At 37.6% G+C, this 18,017-nt stretch overlaps 1 protein-coding gene across 1 annotated transcript in view; it reads left to right on the plus strand.

Annotated features, from left to right (window-relative positions):
* LOC137643158 (chymotrypsinogen A-like) overlaps positions 1 to 18,017 on the plus strand; it is a 107,527-nt gene that overhangs the window by 73,023 nt on the left and 16,487 nt on the right. Inside the window, exon 7 of the mRNA XM_068376010.1 lies at positions 3,695 to 3,914. Coding sequence (XP_068232111.1) covers positions 3,695 to 3,914 — 220 coding nt within the window. The remainder of the gene's footprint in view (positions 1 to 3,694; positions 3,915 to 18,017) is intronic.

Raw genomic sequence — 18,017 nt, forward strand, 5'->3', positions numbered from 1 at the left:
TTAGTTTTCCAATCAAATGTCTCTTCAATGTATTATAATGTTTAGACTTGGTAGGTTACTTCTTCTGAATAACTCTAGGTAAGTTAACTTTAAAACAGTTTATTACTTTAAAAACAGTTATTAACATCTCCATCACAGGAGTATAGATGGTTTGGTCGGATGACCATTCCGTATGACAGCTTGACCAGAAGTAACTAAAATATCCATATTGATGATAACGTCTAGTTAGTTATCTCAGCATTTAATGATATATGTAAACACAACATTAAAACCGGAAGGTACTTGGATCCGGTGAGAGACAACTCTTTCTCACGGCTTGTATTGTGTTTACTCTTCATGAAAAATGTTACATTGCAAATGATTAGCAGTGTCTTGACTTTCGCATCCTGCTTATGACTGATCTGGCGTTCTCACACTCGCTCCTAATTTCTACATTGACCTCTTAGGTCATGGATTTAAACATGTAATTTTACATACATTACATATATACATATGTATATATTCATATATATGTGTGTGTATATATATATATATATATATATATATATATATATATACATATATATATATGTATATATATATATATATATATATATATATATATATATATATATATTTATATACACACACATATATATATATATATATATATATATATATATATATATATATATATATATATATATATATATATATATATATATATATATATATATATAAATATATATGTATATACATACACATATGTATATGTATGTTTATATATTCACACACACACATATATATATAAATATATATATATATATATATATATATATATATATATATATATATATATATATATATATATATGTATATATATATGCCTATATGTATGTATATATACATATATATATATATATATATATATATATATATATATATATATATATATATATATATATATATATATATATATATATGTGTGTGTGTGTGTGTGTATATATACACACACTCATATGCACACATATATAAATTTACTTATATATATATATATATATATATATATATATATATATATATATATATATATATATATATACATAAATGTATATATGTATATATGTATAAATATATATATATATATACATATATATATATATATATATATATATATATATATATATATGTATATATATATATATATATATAGATATATATATATATATATATATATATATATATATATATATATACATATATATATATTTATATATATATATATATATATATATATATATATATATATATATATATATATATATATATATATATATATCTATCTATCGAGGTCGTTAAGAGAATCCAGACATTAATGTATCAAAAATATATATGGCTTATTTGAATATGAAAAACACGTCTAAATGTGCAAAATTTATCATATATATATGTATATATATATATATATATATATATATATATATATATATATATATATATATTTATATATATATATTCTTTTATGTTAAGACTAGCGAAATACATAAATTCCTGAGCATCAAAATTCAAATGCTTTTTATTACATAATTTGATAGAAAATAGAGATGTGCAACCTCTTACTTTGGTTTTTAGTCAAGGGATACGAGCAAAGCTCTGAGAAAATTATTGGTGATTGAAATAATACACACTTTACATAAATAAATATATTCTATAGAATAGATAACAAATTCCAAATAATCAACACCAAAATAAATCACTTAAGATATAAAATCTGAACTAAACCTCAAACTAAGACAAAAATGATACTTTAAAAAATTAAACAATAACTTTTTTCACTAGAAACTGATTTATGAAAATATTTCATTTTGACAATTAATGAAAAAAGTCGACACTTTAACACTATAGAAAATAAATCAAATTTACACTTACATATACTTGACTCTTGCTCTTATCTACTTTGGCTGAATAGAAGGTTATCGAATACACTTCACTGTTTAGCCTAATCTCACAGGGCCAGTCACAAAAACCAATTAATTTTCATAATATACTGGTACTCACATATACACGACACTTCTATCAACTGGAACCACAGAAATTTCAATGTTTGAACAAACACTATTTGCATTTGAGAGAAAACACTATGCAGGTTGCAGAGGAAATAACTATGCCTGTTGGAGAGGAGATATGTAGTGGCTGAATAGATTCTGGAGAGGACTGTCGTACGAGGGTTATTTTGAGGGTTAGGCTGGATCTCTTTGTCTCTTAGGCATTGCTAGGTCCTTATATATTAACTTAATTTACTCTAGAAATTTCTTGTAAATCATTCTCGTATCGTGAGGGCATGGCTCTAGCGGCATAAGGTTGCCAACTTAGCAATTTGAAGAAGGAGTACTATTGTTGTTTGGCGAGGCAGCTCTCTCAGCTAACTCCGCCCATCTCTCGTAACATTAAAAAAATATTAAACTTTATTCTAAAACCTTCATGGCTCTTCCAACTACGTGGAAGCATGATGCTATCCCTAGCGTTTGTGGCATACAGCATACCTTTAAATAAGCTTACATAAGACTATAGCGAAATTATGTGAAATGAAGATTTAATTCTTTAAAATAACGCCAATTCAATTCACATATACAAAACTGAATGAAAATATAACTAAAGGAATGACGAAAGTGTTATGTGTAATTTACAAACATTACTTAATCCTACGTGAGTGGAACCCACCTTACGAGCTGGCTATACATCTTTTAAATACACAAATAAAATATGTGAAGAAGATATTCTACTTTCATGAAGACCAGCTTTGTAAGAATATATATATGCATATATATATATATATATATATATATATATATATATATATATATATACCTATATATATTTATATATATATATCTATCTATCTATCTATCTATCTATCTATATAGATATATATATATATATATATATATATATATATATATATATATATATATATATATATATATATATATATATATATATATATATATATATATATATATATATATATAGGCTATGTATATATATGTGTATGTGTATGTGTGTGTGTGTGTGTGTGTGTAAGAGAGAGAGAGAGAGAGAGAGAGAGAGAGAGAGAGAGAGAGAGAGAGAGAGAGAGAGAGAGAGAATTGTGACCACAATAAGAAAGGGAAGGGTAAAAATTGAATATGGTATTTTAGACAATTGTGGAACTTCTAAATACTTAATAGACAGTTAATTATAATGATCAAAATATTTATTTTTGCATTTAGAATTAATGCTGGTTAAAATATACCTATTTCCTTTAGCGTATCTTCATAAGATTTAGTTGCATACTGTGAAGAATCTAAAGGAAATAATGGTTCATTTATAATCAGATAGACCCAGTAGCCTGCAGGTTTTGAAATTAGATAGGAAAACAGGTTGTGGTCATATATTCTAACGATTGCCTACAAATCCAGTTTCTTCATACGAATACATTATATGTTTTTCCTTGCATTAATATTTCAAAAGTACTTTAGTCAAGTAGGTATTTCCCAGCTAAGTAACTCAAAATAAAACATACTCGAAAGGTTTCTGTGACAATCTAATTCCAACTGTCTAAACAGCCCATTAAAAGACCGATTTTCAGTGTTTTGGACTGGTGATTCTTGATACCCAGTACGTTCTCGATCATTAGTTGTATTTATTAACTAATTATTTACAATGTTTTAACCAGGTTGTATTTGGGAAACGAGAATTGTCTGTAGCCGATGATGAAGGTTCTGTCTGGAGAAGGACAACGACATACAAACTTCACGACGATTATGATGATGTTCTTATTCTACATGATATATCCATCGTCATCATCGATGAGCCTGTGACTTTTTCAGACCTCATTCTTCCAATCTGTTTGCCGCCGGCTGACTTGGCATCCCTGGGGGGAGAGGAAGCTGTTGGTAAGAAAGACTGACTATGTTTTCCAACTAAATCTTTCAGGTGTGTGTCAAGATTACAAGATTGTTATTCCTTACGCGAATACGTCCTACTGAATATGCGGGCTGGATATTTTTTTTATTGATGTGAAGTATCCAGTTGCATAAAATTTATGTCAAAGATTTTCAGTAGAATATAAAAAAAAATAAGTACGAATGTGATGCATAATAGTTTGTCTTTATCAACTCGAAACTGTCAAAAAAAAGAAAAAAAAAAACTTAATTACTTTATTTCCAGTGACCAACAACAAAGATTTGTGATGGATGGTAATTTTTAGTGAGCCTTGATCTTTTGTATGATTTTTCTTAAGATATAGTATTCTGGGACCTTTGTTGCATTCCGTCTTTGATAATGACCAGACTTGACCATGAAAGATGAATAGCAGAGAATGTAGATATTGCAACTCTTGTTGTTATTCTCTCAGTTAATGCAGAATGAGGTGGCTACTAACTTTAATAGATCTGAAATTTATCTAAATATGTATTCACTAGTGGTCGCCTATTGGAAGCGTCCCTGCAAGGCTATCTGTTAGACTTGGGTTTGAAACCCGCTCAAACTCGATAGTTTCTCCAACCTCACCATCCTTGTGAGTTAGGGATGGGGGTATTCGGTGAGCCTATAGGTCTATACTTATGTTTTTTTTTTTCTTTTTTATTAATGAGGTGGATTGGCACTCACTTGCAGGGACGCCCTTTTAGCTTGGAAAAGTTTCCGGTAAACTCGACAGTCACACCCATCCATTTTAAATTGAAAAACCTTTTTTTCGTAAATTTTCTTGTTTTGTTGTGTTCTGATGTTATTAACTTCCGCAAATGTATCGTTTTCCGATTACCACTGTGGAGGATTTATTTTTACTTTATTTTTATTTTTTTGTTTTTGCCAAATCCAGAGAGAGAGAGAGAGAGAGAGAGAGAGAGAGAGAGAGAGAGAATTTCATTTGCTTTAGTTTTTCTAGATCGCGCGAGAGTGTGTGTGTGTTTGAGTGTGTGTTTGAGTGTGTGTTTGTGTGTTTGTGTGACTGCGGTGTGCGCCGAAGAGCAAGTGGTAGTTAGAGAATGATCGTTGGGGGGTGAGAAAGACTGTTGGTACAAATGAGATTGTTTGTTTACATTTTTTAGTTAGGTTACGACAGTGGTGAATGTTTCGGAGCGAATGCTTTTTTATTTGACTGCAGCATAAGGCAGTTGTGTGAGAGCTGGATTATATATATATTTTTTCGACCAGCGTGGAAGTGTTTTTTGATTTTCAAAGTAAGTACAGTTTTGTTTATCTTTGCTTGTCGTGATTGTGAATGATAGGAACAATTTATTATTTATCTTTGATTATAGTGCGATAGTTCAGTTAGCTAGAAGTGTTCGTAAGTGTTTTTCTTTTTTATTTTGGCAGGCTGCGATTCCTCCTTTGGAGAGGCTAACTCCTTTGGAGAGACCCAAGTTTTTTGAAAGTGGATGTATTGTTGATGACTTGGCTTGTATTACGATTTTGTTTGGACTGCTCATTTGATTGATCAACTGTTGACGACCTGGCCTGTTTATTACAATTAAGATTTAGGATGATGATGATGATGATATCGACGACGATGACACCCATGACCCCGAGGAGTTAAGTCCGTTATGGAAATTGAAAACAATCTTCGGGTTTCATATAGTGGTGTTGTGCCATAAAAGACAGTTGGCTTGTGTGTATAGACAGTGTTGGTGTCTATAAAATATATATAAACATATTTATTTGGGTGTTGGTGTGCGGGTGATTTAAGTTTTGTTAGGGGTTTCGTTGATTATTTGAATGGTGGTTATTATATATTTAGTGTGAAGTTTATGATTAGTTGTAAGTGTGATTATTATTTTGATTGTGAATGGTTCCATGTTAAGTATTGTGGTATTAGGAAATATAGTTTTAAGGGTATGTTTTGTTTTGTTTGTCCTTTTGTCCAAGAGTCCAGTTGATAAAGTAAGGGGAAAGTTTGTGTTGTGGGACCATTGTCAGTAGGTGTGATTCAGGGTGTGGGGCTTGTTTTTTTTAACATCCCGCCACATTATTTTGGTGCCCGAACAGGGACTGCTGAGGCGGGACTGATAGCTGGACTGTTGGACGAAGGACGGAATTAGGTTAAGAATTTAGGATTAAGGTTGATGAAAAATGGAAGAGCAGAACAAGTTACTGAAGGAGGAATTGCGGCTGAGTAAGGAGCGTGAGGAGAGGTTGCTAATAGAGAATGAGAGGTTGAACTGGGAGAATGCGGCGATGCAGAAGGAGCTTAGGGAGTTAAAGGGGACAGTAGAGAGAGTGGAAGAATGTGTTGAGATGAGGATGCGAGAGAATGAAGAACGAATGGAGAAACGAATGGAAGATATGATGGGGCAAGTCATGGGGATGATGAAAACTATAATGGGTGAAGGTGCAGTCGGAGGAGTGTCCTCAGCTTCGGGTAATGGGTTGGTAGTGAAAGAGAAGGTTAAGGTAGGTGATAATGGGAAAGGAAGTGATAGTGATAGTAGTAATAGTGATGGTGATATTGAAGATAAGGGAATTAGGCATAGTAAGGATGAACAGAAAGGGGAGAGGAAAGATGAAAGGAAAGGTAAAAGTGATGTGAAGAAAGAGAAGAAAAAGTATCAGGCTGATAGCAAGGACGATCGTGAATGGGTGAAAGTGGTAAGTAAGAAAAAGGGTAAGAAGGGAATGGTTAAGGATAGGAATTTAAGTGTGGAAGTGGATTCATTATATTCGAATGAGGAAGAAGGTAACAAGGGAGTAGACAGTGATGATAGCAGTGAGAATGAACGTGATGTGTGTAAGACTGTGTTTATGAGAGAGGTACCTCGGTGTGAAAGGTTCAATGAGCATAGCAGTAGGGATGTAAATGATTTTTTCAAGGAGTATGAGAGGTATTGTCAGGATAAGTATGGTGATAGTAAAAGAGTTTGGGCTAGGGAGTTAGGAGAATATTTGACTGGGTATTTGTTGACGATGTATGGAGTGATAATGAGTGTAGGGGACGTTGATTATGAAAGTGTGAAAACGAGAATAATTGAGCAGGTAAAACGTATGAAAGGGAGTGTTAGGTATAAGCGTAAAAATGATTTTGATGAGGCAAGGATGAATGCAGGAGAAGCTATATCAATGTACGTATGTAGGTTGGAAACTTTAGCTAGGAAGAAGTATGGGGATGAAGGTATAAATGAGAATAAGGAGTTAATGAGGAAGTTTTTGGCAACAGTACCTGAGAATGTGTGTGAATTTATTAATTTGAAACGCAAAGAGAAAATGAGGTGGACGCAAGAGAGATTGACATGGGATGATATACTAGAGATAGTTGAGGATTACGAGTTGGATAGGTGTATGGAAGAAAGTAAATCTGTGAGTGTAAGAACTGGAATGGAAGAAAGTGTAATAGAATTTGGTAGTTATAAGGACGCAATTTTGAGAGGACCAATGAGGGTAGCTGATAATGTAGTAGATAGGAGTGTTTGGGCGAGTAATGTGGGAATACCTGTAAGGACAAATGAAGGATTTAGGCAGGGTAATTGGCGCAATAGGGATAGGAGTGTTAGTGCGCATCGAGGTATGTCAGATAGTCGTGTCCGTAATGAAAAGTGTTATAGGTGTGGAAAGGAAGGTCATAAGAAGAATGAATGTAGATGGGCATTAGGAGCATGTTTCGGGTGTGGAGAGACAGGGCATCGTATTAGCGACTGTAAGAAAGAGAAAGTGATTAAGTGTTATCGGTGTGGTATGACTGGGCACGTAGCAAGTGGATGTAGGAGTAATCGTATGAATGTGATTTGTGGTAATTGTGGTAAGGATGGTCATTATGCTAGAATGTGCAAGGAGCCGCGGGGTAAGTGTACTGAATGTGGTGCAGATGGGCATGTAGCTGGGGTATGTAGGAAGAAGGGAGTAAATCAGCCAGGATGTTCGGGAAACTAGAGTGTAAGAGGGTTCAGCTGGGTGAGTCCTCCTGTGTGTGTGGAAGGAATAGGATCAATGTTTGTGAGAATGGGATGAATAATTGGTTAGAAATGAGCAAGTATGAATCTAGTATGCATGAGAAATTAGGGCTGGAAAATAAACAATTAGTGTTAGTTGAATATAGGAAAAAGAGGCGTTTGAAAGTTTTAAGTGAGGAGAAAGTGCAAGGGAAATTTATAGGAATAGGTAAGAATACGAATAAGTATGACAAGGGTGTAAATGTGCAAGTGAGTGTGGAGGATAAATGTATTAATACAGATGAATCATGGCTGAGTATGAATGATACCTATAGTGTGTGTGGCTTTTCCTTAGGTGATGTAAAAGAAAGGATGACGAATGCGAGAGTGAGAGATAGGAGAATGATTAGTAGTATGAATGAATCTTTTACTAAAGTTGAGAATGTTTTTGATGAAATGGATGAACTGTTTACAGAAATGAGTGTAATTATAGGGCCAGATGAGAACGAGGTAGATATGATTGTACATGATATATTAGATGATAGGGATTTAGATAGGAATAGTGTTAATGTAGCGAATGATTGTGATAATGAAGTGAATGAGAGAGTATATGGAGGCCCAGTTACTCGGAGTAGAGGTCCCGTTCCCGACTGCGACTGGGTTATGAAAAAAATAATGTAAGTGTTGTGTGAGAAGGATTTGGCAAAGTAAGGGGGGAGGAATGTGGAGGATTTATTTTTACTTTATTTTTATTTTTTTGTTTTTGCCAAATCCAGAGAGAGAGAGAGAGAGAGAGAGAGAGAGAGAGAGAGAGAGAGAGAGAGAGAATTTCATTTGCTTTAGTTTTTCTAGATCGCGCGAGAGTGTGTGTGTGTTTGAGTGTGTGTTTGAGTGTGTGTTTGTGTGTTTGTGTGACTGCGGTGTGCGCCGAAGAGCAAGTGGTAGTTAGAGAATGATCGTTGGGGGGTGAGAAAGACTGTTGGTACAAATGAGATTGTTTGTTTACATTTTTTAGTTAGGTTACGACAGTGGTGAATGTTTCGGAGCGAATGCTTTTTTATTTGACTGCAGCATAAGGCAGTTGTGTGAGAGCTGGATTATATATATATTTTTTCGACCAGCGTGGAAGTGTTTTTTGATTTTCAAAGTAAGTACAGTTTTGTTTATCTTTGCTTGTCGTGATTGTGAATGATAGGAACAATTTATTATTTATCTTTGATTATAGTGCGATAGTTCAGTTAGCTAGAAGTGTTCGTAAGTGTTTTTCTTTTTTATTTTGGCAGGCTGCGATTCCTCCTTTGGAGAGGCTAACTCCTTTGGAGAGACCCAAGTTTTTTGAAAGTGGATGTATTGTTGATGACTTGGCTTGTATTACGATTTTGTTTGGACTGCTCATTTGATTGATCAACTGTTGACGACCTGGCCTGTTTATTACAATTAAGATTTAGGATGATGATGATGATGATATCGACGACGATGACACCCATGACCCCGAGGAGTTAAGTCCGTTATGGAAATTGAAAACAATCTTCGGGTTTCATATAGTGGTGTTGTGCCATAAAAGACAGTTGGCTTGTGTGTATAGACAGTGTTGGTGTCTATAAAATATATATAAACATATTTATTTGGGTGTTGGTGTGCGGGTGATTTAAGTTTTGTTAGGGGTTTCGTTGATTATTTGAATGGTGGTTATTATATATTTAGTGTGAAGTTTATGATTAGTTGTAAGTGTGATTATTATTTTGATTGTGAATGGTTCCATGTTAAGTATTGTGGTATTAGGAAATATAGTTTTAAGGGTATGTTTTGTTTTGTTTGTCCTTTTGTCCAAGAGTCCAGTTGATAAAGTAAGGGGAAAGTTTGTGTTGTGGGACCATTGTCAGTAGGTGTGATTCAGGGTGTGGGGCTTGTTTTTTTTAACATCCCGCCACAACCACCACCCAACAGTAACTTTGGAACTTCAGGTGGGATAATGAAAAGTAACAAATTTTAGAAAAGAATAATGACAGAAACCAACAAAACAAGAAGAACATTAACAGAAAATATTCTTTTTTTCGATGCAAAAACATGAGGAGGGACAACTTACGAAAGCTATCACGGGCCTGTTTTCTTCCGAGCCCTGTTTTCTATAGCTCACACTAATCTTTGTTCAGCCATTAGTTTACACTGAGCCTTGAATCTATAATGAGTTACCTTAATAGCCAGAGTTCGAGTCAGGTTACCCAAAATTGGGAGTGAAAACTGGCTCGACGGTCTGAGATGCCCCACTGGGTCCTGCTTGTTTGGTAGGGCCACCAAGTACTGGTGTGGGGTAAGACCACTCGGTCCTGGTTCCGTGTTATCGCCACTTGGTCCTGCGATGGTTGTAAGGCACACCGTGATTATGTAAAAACTTTTATTCGCTATTTATTAAAAATAGTCTAATAGCTCCGTGTGGGGTAAATTCACTACTTGTACAAAGGGTCACCATAACTGAACTAAAGACCCGGTCAAGCATCAAGCGGTCACCTGAGGCCAAGGCAAGCAAGGCTTTGTAATATGAAAAGGAGCCGGCTGCCGCGGAGATGTATGAATAACGTTTTTCATCAAGGACCAATTATAATGTATCTAGACTCTGATTGGCCAATTCGTATTACAGATCAAGCAAAACAGGAGAGAAAAGACATTTTTTTTTTTTTGCTCATGCATATGCAGTAAGGTCATGGATAACCACATCATCCATCAGTGGGTGGAGCTACTGCGCATTTGGGTGAAAATTATCCCATTGCGCAAAGAGATAGAGCTTTGGTAGAATAGGAATGACCATACGAAGTAACACTGTCTCACTTTGAAGATAAACAAGGGACTTTGAAAAATCTTTATTTACCAAGACTTAATTTATTTATTTTATGTCTGTTATTACGTATTTGCAGCGTAATGTACTGATTAGAAGTGTTTGTTTTCCTCACGTGTCTTACCTGCCAAAAATATTAACAACATCATAAGCGCTGGGTGGAATTCTACCGAAATATTACCACGTTTCTTAATCACTGATTGATTGGAAATATTTTGTCCGAATAACATTGTTTTCAAATAATTAACAAGTAATGTGAATCAAAACTTATTTAATAACATAAATTTCTCCCTCAGATATATGTTTTGTCAATAAATGATATTCACGAATAAAGAGACTACAAAGTATTGTGATGGTAAGTCTAAATTTAATAACAAGAACCGCCAAAGTCAATGGCCAGAGCTTGTTTTCGGATGCACATTGCATAATTTAGTAACTTTTCACATATTTCAAAATAGAATTGTGTTAAATTATACTAAGCCAAAAAAATCATAAAATCTCTTTGAATACTAAAAGTTACTAAAAACCGAAGAATAAAACTCGCCATTGGTGAGAAAAGCGGGGAGGAAAAAGGAAAAGCCGTTCATGAAACTACCTCGCCTTTGCAACAAGATATATTGAATATTGATTTGAATACATAGTTGTGAATATGATTTCATTGCACAACATTTTGAAAATTACATTTAGATATATACCAATGCAAATTGAATAGTTGGATCTAACAGACAGATTTTGCCTAATATTTGCTTATTGTTTTTAATATTGATGTTGCAATCATAGTATTGGTACCAACATGTGCAGCATGATGACCTACCCATCTGTCAAAACCATTTGCGATGCTCAGGCACTTTTAAGTGACTTATTCAAAAATAGTTGAATTTTAAGCAACAGAAACGCTAAGGCTTTACCAATATATATCAACAAAAAGTAAAATGACTTGAAGATGTGGAACTTGTATGCATATGTGATACATCAACATAATCTAATGTTATTTACTTTTGAATAATACATCCAATGTTAAATTGTCACTTAAATTATATAGTTATAACGGAATTTATATGTTGCCTCACTAATACTGTCCAATACAACAAATCCTAAAGGCTACATCATACATGTAGTATAGAATTGATTGAAGATTTTGAGACAGTTGTAATGATGGCTTTTATCAACATCATACTAACATAAACTAATTGACATATGGCAACTATAAATTGATTATACATAACACTATGCACTAAATTACACAGAATGCATTTTAAAGTTCAGTTTTCATCGGTGTTGCCGTTATAAGCGAAACCCTCACCGATTGGACAATTGTCTGCACTACAGGAGCAGAATTCAGTGCAGGTGATTCCTGCAGAGATGCAACAACATGTTCTACAGTCATCGTTGGTGCAGTAGACATGTTTAAGATCTCTAACCTCCCTTGGGGCTGCATCTTTAGGAACATGATAGGTTAAAGTTTATCTCTGATCTGCCATCCATTACCATTAGGGTTCTGTGACAAACAAAGAGTAGGTTGTGACTCAAGGCAAGATGAAAGCAACTGAGTAACTTTATTACAATACATCAAGTATATATACACACTAGATCCCGGTAAGAAGGTCACAAAACGTAGACATGCTATTTCTTGTCAAACCGGCAACCGGTTCTGATAACAGTTAACAATGGAATATGCAAACAGGTTAAAACAAGTTACTGTCAGTGCGAGTGGAGAGCGAATATACAAAGGATAATATATAGAAAAAAGAGAAATGTCGTTACTATGTACGCTTCTGTGACACACGGGTGGTACATGGATCCCCCCTTAAAAAGGACAAACTGTACATGTTAAATAGGACGTCCTGATCTAGAAAGGCGAACTGTAAGAGGGTCATCTGGCAGGAGATAAGCAGGTTTTAGACGATCAATGGAGACCCAGTCTTCTTTGCCACAAATGTTTAGTAGGAATGCTTTCGGATAGTGTTGGATCACAAGGAAAGGGCCCATGTAAGGGGGCGTTTGCAGTGGCTTACTAGTGTCGTTGCGTAGGAAGACGTGCATTGCAGAGTGCAAGTCTGTTGGTATGTGATGCTTCGCTGGGGGCTTGTAAGTCTGGCGGCATGGAGTAAACTTTCCCACAACATGACATATGTGCTGGAGATCGTCGGAGGAGGTTGCAGAAGGAAAAAATTTGGCAGGGACGAAAAACGGGTCACCATACACCATTTCAGCTGCCGAGAAGTCCAGGGCATCTTTAGGAGTGGTTCTTAGTACAAGGAGGACCCAGGGAAACTGAGTAAACCAGTCGGAGTCCTTGCAGCGGGACATCAAAGCTGCTTTGAGAGTGCAATGAAAACGTTCAACCATTCCATTGGCAGCGGGGTTGTAGGCAGTTGTCTGATGTAGGGTGATGCCCAGGAGATTTGCTAATGATGTCCACAATCGAAAGGTGAAAGGGGTACCCCTGTCAGAATAAGTATGCTCAGGGATACCAAATCTTGCTATCCATACTGAGAGTAACGCAGATGTACATAAGGCAGACATTGTAGTTTCCACAGGAATGGCTTCAGGCCATCGAGTGGAGCGATCGATGACGGTAAATAGGTAACGATGTCATTGTGATGTTGGTAGGGGTCCTACAACATCGACTTGAATGGGGGTGATGCTGAGGTTGAGGAAATGTGCCCACTCCTGAATCCGTGTGTCGATGTACTTTGAAAGTTTGGCAAGAAGAACAGGCGCGGACCCATTCATTATAATCCTTAGTAATGCTGTGCCAAATGAACTTTGTCTTCAACAGCTGTGCAGTAGAACGGCACGAGGGATGTGAAAGGTCGTGAATAAAATCATACACCTGTCGGCGCATGGGAGCAGGAATCCACGGTCCCAGTCGACCGATACTGACGTCACAGAGGAGGGTGGTGTTGGAGTCGTCAAGGGGGATGTCTTCCCAACAGAGGGATATGCAGGATGTTCTACATGCTTGATACGCTGGATCCTGTCGTTGGGCTTCAACCAAGGCATTGTAATCCAATCCCAGTTGAATGGCGGCCAACGTGTTTCTTGACAGGGCATCGGCAACGGGATTCATTTTCCGAAGGACGTGTTGAAAGGTGCAATTGTATTCAGCCACGGTGGAGAGATGTCGGCGTTATTGGGCAGACCAGACATCAGACTGTCGAGCGAAGCCGTGCACCAGAGGCATGTGGTCTATGCAAATGACGAAGTGCGTATCTTTTAGGAAATGGCGAAAGTGACGAACAGCCAAGTGCACTGCCAGCAATTCGCGATCGAAAGTAAAATAACCTGATTCTGCCTTGGACAGTTTTCTGCAGAAAAAGGCCAATGGGCGGGGCAAGCCGTTGACCACCTGTTCGAGTACTGCACCAATAGCGACGTCGCTGGCATCGGTGGAGAGAAGGAGAGGGGCATATGGGACGGGAATAGTGAGAGCAGCAGCGATTGATAGGGCACTCTTTGCCTTGTAGAAGGCTGCTTCTTGAAGGGGGACACACTTCAGGTCTTTTGACTTGCCCTTGAGGGAGGCATAGAGGGGAGCAAGAGTGGTGGCAATGGATGGCAGAAAACGGTGATATTAATTGATCATGCCCAAGAATTCCTACAGTGCTTTGATGGTTGAGGGCGTGGGGAAGTTCTGAATGGCTGCTACCTTCTCAGGGAGGGGATGGACTCCTTCAGGAGTCATGCGGTGCCCTAAGAACGACACTTCGTTGGCGCCAAAGGTACACTTGTCGTACCGGACTACAAGGCCGTTTTGTAGAAGGCAGTCGAGCACGATGCCCAGGTGACGGAGGTGTTCCTCTTTTGAGGAAGAGAACACAATTATGTCGTCCATGTAACATACACAAAATGGGAGGTCCCCTAAGATGCCATCTATGAGACGTTGAAAAGTGGCCCCAGCATTACGAAGGATAAAGCAGGAGTAATTGAAGGTGTATGTACCAAAGGGAGAGGTGATGGCGGTCTTGGGGATGTCTTCTGGGTTCATAGGCACCTGATAATACCCCTTTCAGGAGGTCGAGTGTGGAGAAAACCTTCGCTTTATGCAGGTACGAGGTCACGTTGGCGATGTTTGGGATGGGGTAGTGATCCAGTTCCGTTTGCATGTTCAGGCGCCTGTAATCCCCATACAGACGGAGGGAGCTGTCTTTCTTCAGGACGATATGTAAGGGTGACGACCATGGCTGGAGGCCTTTTGGCAAAGGCCCATTTCTTCCATTTCGGTGAACGTCTGTTTGGAGGCTGCCAATCGATCTGGTGACAGAAGACTGAATTTGGCGAAGACTGGGGGTCCCGTCATCTTGATATGGTGATAAATACCATGTTTGGCAGGAGCCGTGGGCATTTGCCGAAGTTCCGGACGGAAAACTACCGGGTATGACGTGAGGAGGTGGGTGTAGGCATCCGTGGGTGTGCTGATGTGGAGAGAGAGGTTGGAGGGGCCAGGTTGAAGAGGTGTCGACAAGTACTAGTCTGCGTTGACCAATCTTCGGAAGGTGACATCGACCAGAAGGTGGAAATGAGAGAGGAGATCCGTACCGAGGATTGGCAATATGACGTCAGCAACAAGAAACTTCCAATAAAATTCGCCATTTCCGAACATTAATGTGAGGTTCTCGTAACCGTAGGTTGGTATCGCAGATCCGTTGGCAGCTACCAGACGGATGTCGGCAGACTTAGACAGAATACGTCGTGTCCTGTAGAGTTCCCTTGGCAAAAGAGAACGGCAAGCACCCGTGTCTACCAAAAATCGCACGTCCATTCCTGCATCATGTAAAAAGAAAAGATTAGAAACACGGGAGGCCACCGTCACGAGCGATGGCCTACTTGCACGTTTTTTGGCCACTGACAATCCTTGGCACATTTCTTCGCAGCAGCCCCGTATCTGGAGTGGTAGTAGCAAATCTGCAGCCGATGGGGGGCAGTAAGTGGCTGTAGAAGTCGTTGGCTGTGGCACGAGCGAGTGGTGGGTGATGGGAGGCTTTGTCGCCGCTCCGGCACGTCATGAGGTAGGTGTGTGTGTCCTACGGCATTCATGTCAGCTTCGGTTGACGTTGAATAGGTGTTCTCTTCACCAGGAGGTTGCGTTGATGGAGGTCTTGAAGGTCGTGAAGTGGCTGTCCATAAGGGTGTCGGCTTTGGTCATGAAGTCCTTTATGGGTAAACTAACAACATCGGGTATGGCAGCTCGTACAGGTTCAGGTAAACGGCGTACCCAAAGGGCACGAAGTAGGTTCACCTCACGAGGAGAGCCGTCTGCGGCAGGTTGCAGGCGAGCGATACTGGTTATTTCCCTGAGGGCGAGCGAAGCCCTTTGGTCCCCCAATGGTTGTTGAGAGAGTTGAAAAAGCTTTGCTATACGGGCGGCTGGAGACGGCGAGTACTGCTGCAGAAGGTATGTTTTGAGGGCATCATATGCCATTGGGGTTTCTCCTTGTTCACAAAGCTCTGGGAAGGTGTCCTCGGGATCGCAGCGAGAACATAATCTGCTTTGGTGGTTGAGCGAGTCACGCCCTTGATGCGGAACTGGACTTCTGCGTGCTAAAACCAAGCAAACGCCTCTCCACTGGCGAACGTCGAAAGTTTCAATGGGGCGGCGCCAACTTCCGTGGATTCCGCTATAGTAACTGATAAGGGGGGAAAGGCAGGGGGAGCAAGTCGACTTCCGGTGTCACCAATTCGATGAGCCAAGAGTAGGTTGGGACTCAAAGACGAGATGAAAGCAACTGAGATACTTTATTACGATACATCGAGTGTATATACACACTAGGTCCCGGTAAGAAGGTCAAAAAATGCAGATATGCTATTTCTTGTGAAACCGGCAACCGATTCTGTTAACAGTTAACAATGGAATATCCATACAGGTTAAAACAATTTACTCTCAGTGCGAGGGAAGATCTAAGATATAAAGGATAATATATGCAAAATAGAGAAATGTTGTTACTATGTATGCTCGTGTGACACACAGGTGGTACAGTTCCAAAGTACATATATTGCCACATGACTGTGGGCCCTTATGGTCATTGGGTAATTAGCTCACTTAAGATGTTCAAAAGCATCGTCAGTTGATGGAAAGACATGATTGTTTTTCACTTGTGCAGGCATACTTATAATGAAGTTGGTTGGGTGTATAGTGTAAGCGAATTAGCCCAAAAATGGGTCAAACTCGTAAGAAATTAGCAAAAAACCATATGTGGTACCATTAGATTCACAATTTTCTGTAGATTAATTCACTAAAAGCCTCACTTCATAGCTTTTGATGACAAAAAATATTAAAGGCCAGCGTGAGAAGATTTTCAATAAATTTGCGAGCATATTTTTTTTTTACTCCTACAGACATGTAGCTACTCCTTTACAACAAATTTCTATTAATTTGTTAAGAAAATCTTTATGATTTTATTTTATAAAGTTAGTATGGGCTTGTCATAAGGTTTATAGTTGACCCCAGGTTTACAAAAGCTAAATAGTATTTGTATGATTACTATATTATTTAGTGATTATCATCACATTGAGCAAATACATGAATAAAATGTACAGTAAAATTATATCATTTCCCCTACGCAAATAAGCCAAACAAATTTCTGTTTGTGTTATTATAGTTATCATCTATTGGAGGTTTAGGTGTGACAGTGCTATTACAACATGATTCACCTTGACAGCCACTATATGCTGATATGCATTTCAAGCCGCTACGGACATAAGAGAAGATATTTCCATAACTAACATTTTTGGTTGAAATTTTGCATTTGTATCTGATAAATCACAAGATTCACTCTTGAGTAGGCTCAAGATGTATCATCACAGGTGTCATAATTCCATTGTTTAAAGACTACCCCAATCTAGATAGTTTAGGCAGTTAGGACTGAGAATTTTCCATTCTGCAACTTTTAGGTGGACTCAATATGCAAGAAACTTAGTGTATTTCAGTTGGAAGTAAAGTTTTAGGTTGTAGTTGCATAAATGCTGATACAATTCCATGAACTAATGATTTACCTCAAAAACTATCACCTGATTTATGCAAGGGACCAGTTTGCTGTTCTTTCTGCATGCATGATTGATTAATTTTGAGTTTTCTGGCATCATGACATCGAAGGTCTCTGCATGTATGAACAGAGCCAGAAGTTTGCTGTTCTAGATTGCATTGCAAGGTAATATTCATATCTTTTCAACTGGTCTTCTAGATGGATCAGTTCTTCATGATGTTTGAAGATGTACTTCAAAATTTACTGGATCCTCATGAAGTTTTCTGTCAATTAATCTCTGTTTTTCTACTTGCCTCAAGGCTCTAAATCTTAATACAG

The sequence above is a fragment of the Palaemon carinicauda genome, chromosome 6 (genome assembly GCF_036898095.1).
Source record: "Palaemon carinicauda isolate YSFRI2023 chromosome 6, ASM3689809v2, whole genome shotgun sequence".
Taxonomy (NCBI): Eukaryota; Metazoa; Arthropoda; class Malacostraca; order Decapoda; family Palaemonidae; genus Palaemon; species Palaemon carinicauda.